The 10,711-nt window shown below is 52.5% G+C and overlaps 4 protein-coding genes across 4 annotated transcripts; 1 reads left to right on the top strand and 3 right to left on the bottom strand.

Annotated features, from left to right (window-relative positions):
- Positions 1-449: 449 nt before the first annotated feature.
- Positions 450-791, top strand: J4E86_004273 (uncharacterized protein; the record flags this gene model as incomplete). Its single annotated transcript, XM_051444816.1, has 2 exons — positions 450-582; positions 643-791. The coding sequence occupies 2 exons, from the start codon at positions 450-452 to the stop codon at positions 789-791; spliced, it is 282 nt and encodes a 93-aa protein (XP_051304441.1).
- A 482-nt stretch (positions 792-1,273) lies between these two features.
- J4E86_004272 (uncharacterized protein) lies at positions 1,274-2,315 on the bottom strand (the record flags this gene model as incomplete). The annotated part of the gene is made up of 2 exons (XM_051444815.1): positions 1,274-1,674; positions 1,727-2,315. 2 exons carry the CDS (start codon positions 2,313-2,315, stop codon positions 1,274-1,276), a joined length of 990 nt encoding a protein of 329 aa, XP_051304440.1.
- A 2,494-nt stretch (positions 2,316-4,809) lies between these two features.
- J4E86_004271 (uncharacterized protein) lies at positions 4,810-6,346 on the bottom strand (the record flags this gene model as incomplete). The annotated part of the gene is made up of 2 exons (XM_051444814.1): positions 4,810-6,175; positions 6,321-6,346. The coding sequence occupies 2 exons, from the start codon at positions 6,344-6,346 to the stop codon at positions 4,810-4,812; spliced, it is 1,392 nt and encodes a 463-aa protein (XP_051304439.1).
- Positions 6,347-7,016: 670 nt separating this feature from the next.
- On the bottom strand, positions 7,017-10,667 carry J4E86_004270 (uncharacterized protein; the record flags this gene model as incomplete). Its single annotated transcript, XM_051444813.1, has 3 exons — positions 7,017-7,707; positions 7,759-10,569; positions 10,621-10,667. The coding sequence occupies 3 exons, from the start codon at positions 10,665-10,667 to the stop codon at positions 7,017-7,019; spliced, it is 3,549 nt and encodes a 1,182-aa protein (XP_051304438.1).
- Positions 10,668-10,711: the final 44 nt, after the last annotated feature.

Genomic DNA, 10,711 nt, shown 5'->3' with positions numbered 1-10,711 from the left:
AACACAAGCTTCTGGGTCATCAGGCCTAGGCCCTTGAGCCTAGACGTTCTGCCCTCGCAGAGTCATATGTGGCACACCTGACGCCGTGTGAGTGTAGGTGGGAACGATTGAAAGAGCTGCTTTGTAAAAGATGGAAGAAGTTGTTAGCATGTCGATGCGCCGCCGCTTTCGTAGGCAGTGCGAAGGCGAAGTAGAAGGTAGCACTGCCATGGGGAGCAGGTTGGCTGAGGTCGAAGCTGGAGGCAGAGAGGACAGGATTCTTATACAGGGAGCCCGAGTAGTGCAAACGCAGGCAGACGCGCTAGCCTGGTTCGGACTGGTTAACATTGCTCACCATTGCCCGCACGAACTGGACAGCCTCTTGCTCACCGTCTCTCGTTCGTAGATACGACAATAGTGATTTTAAAATTGCTCGATCCACCAAGCTGTCACCAGATATTGCCACCGCCATGGCTTCTGACCGACCTCGAGCAGCCAAACGAGAAGCGCCTTCGTCCCAGCGCTCCAGACGTCATCACAAAAAGCCCAAGACGCTGCACAATGCAGCCGAGTTTCGCGACAAAAGGGCGTCCAAGAAGAAGGGTAAGACCGACAAGAAAGAAAGAGTGCAGGAGGACCCCAAGGCTCGCTCCAAGCATCAAGGTAGCTGCGAAAGAAGGAAGCGTGAAGTGTCTATTCGTACTGTTGTCATCACTGAACAGCCCGTTCTAATGTTTGAGCCCCGCGTCAAGAACCAAGGCTTATCTCAGGGCACCGTGTTCGATTTCCTGTTGAAGGAGGAGATGGCTTGAGCCGCTTTCGCCGGCATTGACGTTGAACATAGGCGAAGGAACGCATGTGTAGATGATGAATATATGGTCTTACTGTATCTTTATATGATTGTAGTCAGACGCGTTACTGACTACTGGAAAGAGGCAGAAGAACACTGTGGATGCTGTCAGAGAACCGAGACGCTTGTATCAACGTCGTTATTCTAATTCGCGCACTTTGTATCGGTGGTGCGTTCTGCAGAAGGTTCTGTTCAGTTTCTTCCGAGCATGAGAACGTGATGGGTCAACGTCATGGGTCTTCGTGAAGTATTTGAATTACTAATGACATCATACTACTGTGTCATACTATCCGCCGCCTATCCTTTTGCTATAGACTATGGTATATATAAGAAAACATGACTAGCATGTACCATCAAAGAGAGTCGTGAAGTGCCCATAAGGAGATAATGAAAAGGTATCGTAACGCCCGAAAATGCTCACACCGTACAAATTACCCACACGGTCTACCACTTGAGGCGATCGAAGAGGTTGCGGCTCCTGACATCCCTCTTCTTGCTACCACCGGGCAGCGCACTTGTGCAGTCGATCAAGTCTCCCTTGTTCTCAACACCGAGCATGCTCATCTTGACCATTGCGCTTACAAATGCCGAGTCCCACATACCCTTGCTGGCGGCAAAGGCGATGAACGGGCCGGCAGTAAGGGGGTTCTGTGCAAGGCTCTTGTCGGAGGGGAGTGTGAAAGGAGCCCTACCACGCATGGTCTCGGAGTAATATTTGTTGTCCCAGGTGCCGACAGTGGAGTCGAGGGCAGAGCCAGCTTTGGAAGGGTCTGTGAAGCGTTGTTTGGCGGCGGTGTGGGCGCCGATGAGAGCGGCGAGGTCGTAGGGGGAGAAGCCTTTTTGCGCTGAGAAAGTTGTTAGCTATGAACATGTTGAAGACTAGAGATGAATGCTTACCGAAGAGGCCGACCAAGTCCTTTGCATTGGCGTGACCGCTAGGTAGCACACCGAGAGCATTTGCCTCGCTGGAGTCCTTGCGGCCAACCTTGACGGGAATAGTAGGTCCACCAGGACATGTCTTGACTGCATGTGCGGCGGCAAATTGGATCAGATCGGCAACACCGACCTTGGTCTGGGATGCGACATTGGCAAGGTTACCGCAAAGGCGCTCCATACCGCGGTTCTCTTTGTTCGAGCACTCATTGGCGAGGATGAGAGAGCCGTCGCATGCACCGTTGAAGCAGTCATGGAATGAAGATCGGATAGCAGCGCGCGCAGCATCTGTGCATTGGCCGTCCCCGAGGAATTGTTGGGTGAGGGTGGAAGAGATTTGAGTCCAGACAGCAGGGCATTCTTGCGCAGGTTCCTTGCCGCCGCCACCGAAGATGCCGTCGAATATGCCGAAGATCTTTGCAAGAGTACGCTTCTCTTGTACTGGCGCTGGTGCTGGGACGGTCCAGTCTTCTTCCCGAATGGTGTAGTTGGAGTAGGCCTGGGCTGTGCTGGCAGCCGCAAGGCCAGAGATAAGGACGTTGCGAATATACATTATGTGTGAGGGGAAGATAGTGGTCCTATCGAGTGAGTGTCTAGTAGGATGAAGAATAAGATAGGATAGGTGAGAAGTGCCGAGAAACGAAGAGCGAATGACTGTGATGACCTGAGATGATAATGGTAAGAAGAGAGCGATGAACATTTCTTCTTATACACTGTAACATGTTTCCGAGAAGTGGCAAGAATAGCAGCCGCGACTCATGCTTACATCTAGCACTGTATGAGTAGCTGTCTCCTCTGACCCCGATTCCCATGGGTAAGCGTTGAAGAGAGGTGCTGGAATAGATGTGACAGGCCGCTAGAGCAATGGTGAGGAAGACCCACGCTACTGTTTTGGGAGTACGGATATACGCCACTATGTGACCGGTGGAAAGCTCCTGCTTGAAGCGTGACATGTTTTAGCGAACATGCCAGTTATGCTCAAGCTTGCGATGTGGTTCCCGGTCATTCATCTCACGAGATGTGGTGCATCTGCTCATGGTCGTTGATCATCGTGCCATAATTCGCCAACTCTGCGTGGCGGTCATGTAGTGGATCTCACTCGCAGCAGCTTCAGAGTCAGGAGATGCATGCAATGCTGCCAGTACTGCATTGTTCTGAACGACGTCGATACTGCTCTGCAGAGCCGAACTCTCCGTTGAACGCTTTCTGGTGTCGCATTAGCAAACGGACCGTTAGTTTGGAAGGTGATACCCCTTTCTGTCGAAACGTAGGAATTCTAAAGAAAGATGTGGGGGTGTTGTTTATTGTTTCAAGACAGCTTCAGACTAGTGAACGTGGAGGAACTGCAGTGCCGATAAACGATGATCAACACGGCCCCGCGGTTTGGGCCATGGACGCCCTGCGTTTGAGGCGCAGGACAGGGCTTGAGCCTGACCATATGAAGTTTAGGATCAAGAAGTGGTTGAGAATGGGCTAACGTTAGCGACTTTAGGTTCCTGGCATCGGTGCGGCTAGCACGTGTCGCGCATCTTCGCTTCGCCTTCGGCAGGTGAGCTTGTAGCTAGACACTGCCGGGTGGCAATAAGTCTTTGTAAAAAGAGGTTGATAGAGCTCTTTCGACATTGCCAATTAATTGAGTAAGGTGGAGACTGAGATCCGTTCGTGTTTGCAATCCTACGCTTCGGAGAGGGAAAGCCGCATCGTAGCCCTCGCGCAAGGTCTTTGCCGTGCCCTGTCAACTGTTAGAGATACAACCTGGACTCCACAGCCAATTATCTCAGGCTCAATAGTCGGCTTCCTGTTTGACGATGCGATAGCGCTGATGGTGTTGCGGACATGCATGTCGGAGACCCGAAAGTGGAAATCCCTATAAGGATAGTCCAGGAAGGCGATCCTCTAGCGAAACCTTCTCTCGCCGAATTGCACCCTTGCAATTACTCATGACCCACCAACTTCGCGAACGCTGCCGCGCTTGCGACTCAAGCCCTCTGCGGTGGGAGATGGGATACCTGAATCTGAATAACAGCGTGAAGCCGTCGAACGAGGTGGCGCGACCCGCATACCGCTTATCCGTGATGTGCGCTCGTTTGCGCTATTGAAGCAGTGGAATTGTCACCAGCATCACCCACCGCCTCGAGGTCGCGACATGCGATGTGGAGTCCGAATCACACGCGAAAATCCGCCCATGTCGTACACAAGGCGAGACCTACATCCACGCCTATCCCTCCATCTTCGAGACGAACGCCACAACCTCTGTATGGCTCCGCAGTCACCCTCCGGGCTCTTCCGCCTCGCACCGCTGGCACCTTCCCGGTCAGCTATCGGAATACATGAACAAGTGTCGGCATGGAGTTGGATGATATCGTTGGACAGCATGATTGGGGTGTGTCGAGATGCGGCTGCTGGATGGGTGAGATGGCACAGCCTTGGTGGCACAAGAAACGGCGATGAGGAGAAGGGGCGGGGTCATTGCGACGGCATTAGTGCTGACAATACAGTTCGGTGTCGCGCAATTCCGCGTTTGATGGTAAGGCGCGGCCCACCCTCGGCAACACCACAACACAAATTGGACGACCGGTAAGTGCTATGGGAGAAGCGATCAAGCAGAACGTATTTCTGCTGCAAGAACCGCGAAAGCCGCCGCAGCAACGTGAGCACATCACAGCGCTAGTGCTGACGATCTGGCGACTCATAATGCATTTGCTCAGAGATAACAAGAGATGACTAAGTCACCGATGAGCGAGCTCAAGAGGGGAATAGAGCTCGCTTGTACGACACCGCATATATCGGAGAAAGCTCTAGGATGCGACATATCACAAGTACCTCGCGACACAATACCACAAGCCCACCGCGACAATCACAGCAGACGCGCCTAGCGCAGTAAAACTACCTCCCCGGAGCGAGACTCTAGAACCCGAAGACGTGAAGGCGTCCCAATCCGCGTACGCCGGGAACATACACTTCAATGTAAAATCTGTTTGCGAGCGACTACAGATCATGTTAGTACCGTGCATCTGTTGGCAAAATTTGGCCCGGAGATGGAAACCTTACGGATACATGGTCGAATTGTAACCCTCCTCATCCATATACCAACTCCGACAACCCACAAAAACGGTCTTTTCCAGATCTTTCTTCACACTCTCAGTCCACGCCGTGACGGCCTGTTTCTTCACCTCGACGTGGTCTACCTTGCCGCTCAGGATAGGTTTGATCATCTTGAGAATATACGAGACCGTATTTTCGCTCGTGAGAATGAGTGAGTGATGGCCATTCGCCGTATTCGGTCCGACCGCGATGAAGAAATTCGGGAACCCATCAACGGCCATTCCCATGTATGCGGCCGGACCTCCACGCTGCTTCCAAACTTCTTGCAAGGCTGCTCCTTCGCGACCGTAGACTGAGAGCGGGTGCAACCAGCGAGTTGCTTCAAACCCGTTGGCGAGGATGATGACATCGGCGTTGATGCGCTGTTGGCCGGATGTAGCCTTCCCATCGGCACCCAGAATGAGCTCTTTGCCATCCACAGCTTGGATAGGACGATTGGTAAGCATGAACTTGGAATTCTGCATGCTGGGTAACCACTCGGTATCGAAGACGCGTCTTTTACATCCATAGGGATAGTCCGGCGTCATGATATCATGGTACTTTTCCGGCACGATCTCCTTCATCATAGCCAACTGTTGTGTTTCGATCGCAGCCCGCCACTTCTTGTGTTTCATTTGGAACACGGTCGACCAAATGACCTCCACCAACAGATATATCAGGACGCGGTTTATAAAGCCGAGGAACGGAAGCCACTTGTAGACCGTGGGTGCGTATATAGCGTAATTTTCTCTTCCGAAAGGCTCAGAAAGTCGTGGCATTACCCAGGGTGCTGATCGACCAATCTGTGTGAGTGACTTGACTTTATAGGGTTCCTTGAGTAGCGATGGAACTATCTGCGCGGCGCTGCAGCCGGTTCCGAGTACTACTACGTCTTTTCCGTTGAGATCAATGTCGTCGCGCCAGCGTGCAGAGTGAAAGACGTCGCCTTTGAAGGTATTGCGCCCTTGAATGGAAGATGGCCATGGGTTCGGCTCTACAAGGATTCCCACACAGCTTATCACTGCTTTGGCGCGCACGACTTCTTCATGCAGGTATACGGACTCGCGACCGGAAGCGGTTGCTCTGTCTTCTCGATCTCGGGTGCTAAGATCGCCGGTACCAGGAACCAGGTGCTGGAGTGTTACCTCCCATTGCGCGTCGGCCTCGATCCAGCGGAGTTCCTTTACATCGGTGTTCAGCTGGATGTGAGAGGCTAGTTGATACTTTTCCGAGATCTCGTTGAGATACTCGCGGAATTCTTCGCCGGTGGGATACAAGCGTTTCGAAACGTAGTTTGGTGCGAAGGAGAAGGAGTATAGGGAAGTAGGCCTTGTGATGTTCAATTATCGTCGTTACGAGCTCGCACAATATCGCTTACACGTCGCATTGCTTCGTTACAGTCAGTGTTATTCCGGTTATCGTGCACGATCAGACTTACTACTCCTGGGTACCGGTTGATCCACCATGTTCCTACCACCGATCGTCAATCAAGGCAATCATGAGATCGCTCTTTTGACTCACCTCCAATACCAGACTGGCGATCAACAATCTTGAATTCTTTCAATCCGAGCTTTTGCCTCAGTTGACTTCCAGCCGCAATACCTGTTGCACCCGCCCCGATGATCAAAACGGGATAATAAGTTGTTTTGCGTTTCTTTACGTTGTTCAGGCTCGTCATATTAGATCATGAGACAAGAAGCACAATACAAGAAAGACGTCAATCAAGAACTCGTGTACCTATGTGCGCGACTGCTAACACCCGGATTTGAAAGCAGGGCGTTGGGCGCCTGATGCCGGTGGTAGATTAGCCGCAGGCGTGAATCCATGCTGCAACCTAACTGCTCTTTCCTTTGCTTGATTGGTCGTATACGCGGGTGTATCCACCTCGGGGCGTAGGACTGTGTTCCTGCAGGATCAAGTTTCTCACGAGACGGGACGAATGCGCCGTTCGGCGTCCGTGGATTGCGTGACTTGATTGCATCGGGAAGCTCATCGTTAATAACATCGTGAATTTAACCCTGGCCAGGGACATATGCCAACCTATCACATCCAAACCACTATGCAAAAGTCCATCCAGAATACCCTCGCAATGCCCAACCAATAATGCCAACATCGTGAGACAAGCTACCAGACCGCGCGTAACGCCATCAAGAACATGCGAAAACTACGTTCACTTCCCACCAAAGATCCTCTTAATATCTGCAAACTTAACAGGCTTAACAAGGTACATGTCTACACCTGCCTCTTGCGCATCCTGTTGATCCTGCGCACTCGCGAGTCCAGTCAATGCGACGATATGCGATTTTGGCAAGCCATTCTTGCTCTCGTATTGGCGGATGTTACGTGTACTTGTCAGACCGTCCATGACGGGCATGCTCAAATCCATGAGTATGAAGTCGAAAGGGCGGGCTGGCGGTGAAGAAGACATGGCTTCTGATTTGTACGTTTCGAACGCTTCGAGACCATTGGTAGCTTCCACGTAGCGCAGATTCTGCCGTTTGGCGAATACGACGAGGAGCTTCAGATTGATGGCATTGTCGTCTACGAGGAGGACACGTGGATTGAAGTATTCACCGCCTTCGCTGTGGGTGGGACTCAGAGGCGTGGTGGTGATTGGGAAGGGGCGCGGTGGCGGTGGGGAAGGCCATCCGGCGGCCTCGTCAGCTTTTCGCGTTGATACGTCTTGTGGGAACATGTCACTGAGACTTCGCTGAGTCGAGGTACGCGGCGGTGCAAGAGAATGAAGGTCGAGCTGCACTGACGAGGAGCTCATCGATCGGCTGATGGGTCGCTCGTTGTTGTGTTGTGAGGCACGTTTCTGGCAAGATAGAAGTGTGCGGGCGAGCTTTCGAGGTCCACAACTATAAATTTCATCAGTAATCTGGTCTCAAGCTTGCTCAGGGAACACTCACGGCTGTGTGACTATTTCAATAATCCAGCCAAGCGCTTCAATTTGTCTCGCAAGTTGAGTCTCTGCTGCTACTTTCTCCGCAGTATCTGTGCAAACGCAAACTACTCCTAGCGGTGATGTGTTATTGCGACTGGCATTCGAGCTCTGCATCAATTGATAGAGAGAGGGAGAGTCGATGAGCAGAAAGTCGATGTCAGAGACCGAGATGTTAGTACTGGCGTGCTTCGAGGCGACGATCTTCATGTCAAAGTTCTTGCAAGCGTTTTCCATAGACTCCTTGGTTTTCAACCCCCGCTCGCCACCTTCAGTGTCAGTCATGTCGCAAACGATAGAGACAGATGTGCCCTTCAGCTCTTGGGGTGCTCTGACAAGAGCATGATCTTGGTGGGCGTTCGCCTTGGAACCAATGGGTAGACGTATGCTGATCTTGATGACAGTACCAACGTGGTGGGTACTCCTTACTTCGATCTCGCCTTTCAGGGATTCTATGATTTGCTTGACGATCGAAAGACCCAGTCCGGTACCTGAGCTGAAAGGATCCTCTTGGCTGAACGGCGAAAATAACTTTGTCCGCTGGTACTCCTGCGACATTCCCCGACCGGAGTCTTCCACACTAAGAGATAGGTCCATGAAGTTGGCGGAGCTTTTTTGCTGTATCATGTTGATGGCAATATAGCCAGAGTCGGTATATTTGAGCGCGTTCCCAAGTAAATTCATGACAATGCGTCGCAGGGCACCGGGCTGTGATCTCACTATCCAACTGACGTACGGGGCTACGATCAAAGACACAGCGACAGAGCCGTGTGTATCTCTACCTGCCACTTCGTTGCTGTTATTTGTGTCCTGGAGGGACGTTGTCGCTGCCTTGCTCTCAGCTTGATCGTAGATCGCGGCTCCTTTGATGTGATGTGTCTTCCTGAACGTGTGACCAGCACACACAGTGTCGCAAACTTCCTCGACTAGTTGTGCTAGATCAAAGTCTGAAGTCACACCAAGAATCGAATTATCAGAAGGCTGTCGCTTGTTTCGCCCCAGGCTTCGCTTGTTCTGACCAGAGACTTTCTGTAATTTGTTGATTTTCGCGTAATCAAGCACGTGATCTATCGTATCGAGCAGGGTCTTGCCGCAAGTTTCGATAGAAGACACCAAAGACTCTTGGTATGCCGATGCCACCGTCTCGCGTAAGAACTCGACAGATCCAAGGATACCATGCAGCGGCGAACGCAGCTCGTGTGATATTGACGCAATGAATGTGGTTTTGGCACGATCCGCTTTCTGCGCATTGAGTCGTGCTACTTCGCTAGTCACCGAGTTTCCGAATGCTTGCAGATATGGGAGTTCGTTATCCGGGCTCATCAATCGTCCGGCTTGGGTTGTCCAGATAAAGCCACCGGCGATCCATCGTTCTGTGGCCGGACACCAGAGTGGCAGGAAGATAAGGCTTCTCACCTTTGGCAGAACTTTGAGGAACTCGGTTGGGATGAATCTTTCTCGCTTTTTGCGCGTCTTCTTGGTGTTGGCGGCCGGTTCGTCGACTGTACGATCGGACTGTTCTGTCTCGGAACGCTCAGACTTCTCATCAGAAGAGTTGATGCCCATACCATCCTCGTTGTAGTTGAAGAACTTGCCGTACGGATATCGATGGATATAGCGCTCCATGGCAGCTTCATTGAAGCTGAAGTCTGTGTGCACTAGGGCCGCATTGCCTTCACGTAAAGATAGTCCGACCACAGGACAGGCCTTGCTGTCAGTCCCATTTGCATCAGATACGCCATCCGCGGCGACAACTGTCTGTTTCTTGAGCCTTCGTGAAGCCGTCGAATCGCCGGTATCAGTGTTGTGTGTCGCACTCTCATCGCTACTACCGGCTGTGCGATTGTAGTCGTAGAGATGGGTTCTTATCCCAGCGGTCGAAGTGTCGAAGAAGACGACACCATCGGCTTCAGTACTCTCGCGAATTATACGAGCAGCGCTGTGGAAGATACGAGCTGCGTCGGATTCGGCGTCACGCTTGCGGTGAGCTTGTCTGGCAGGTACAGACGTGTTGTGGCCTTCTTCTTCGTCAAGGGCTAGTAAGCGCGCGTTCTCGGTCTGCTTCTCCATAGTGGTGGGCCGGTTGCCGTCTTCTCGGCTGTCCTGTAAAGAAGAGCGCTCGATGAACTGAGTCAAGCCGCGTACCATGCGCTCACCCTTGTTGCGGTCCATGCTGTCTTTGGCCAGCTCGAGGTGCTCCATGACGGCGGCGGAGACATCTTGCATGAAGCGCAGTTCGCCAGCACTAATCCCATCGCGAGGCTTCTCATCAGATACAGCATAGACGCCGATGCGATGGCCTGCTTTGGTAACAATCGGGACTCCAGCGTAGAACCTCACACCAGGCTCACCCTTGACATAGTCCCTGTCGGCGAACCTGGGGTCTAATCTACAATCCGGTATGACCATGCATTCGCCCGTGTAGGTGCTTCCATCCTCCTCCTTTGCCGTGTAGGTCGAAGAAAAGGTGTGGTAGCAGACAGCATCGGTCTTGGTCAAGATGGCATTGCCGAGCCAGACCTCGTCTTCGGGCTCTTCGGCGACGGGCTTGAACAGCGAGAGGGTGCGCGTGGCCTCGGCAAGAATGTACTGGTGGTGCGAGTCGATCAGCGATACCATTGCCCGCCGGGTGTCAAGTCGCAGCGTGGCGAGCTGCGCAAAGGCAGTCAGGGAGCGATCCCTTGACGTTTGGGGTTGGAAGCCAGAGTAGGTCAGGCCTTTACCAGAACCGTCGGCAGCGTCAACCAGGCTCTGTGCATCGAGCCATGGGCGGTAGTACCTGTAAGCATCCTTAGCTGCAGCCGACGCGCTTCTATCGCACAATCCAAACCTGTGGAGATCGCGCTCGCGGGCTGCTTCTGGCCACGAGTAGCCCATGGTTCTAGTGTGTTCGTAGGGGACTCAGCATGTCCTTCTTGAAG

Source organism: Alternaria arbusti, assembly GCF_024043155.1.
Source record: "Alternaria arbusti strain BMP 1465 chromosome Unknown scaffold_4, whole genome shotgun sequence".
Taxonomy (NCBI): Eukaryota; Fungi; Ascomycota; class Dothideomycetes; order Pleosporales; family Pleosporaceae; genus Alternaria; species Alternaria arbusti.
The sequence above is the reverse complement of the archived record's forward strand: the minus strand, read 5'-3'. Positions and strand labels throughout refer to the sequence as shown.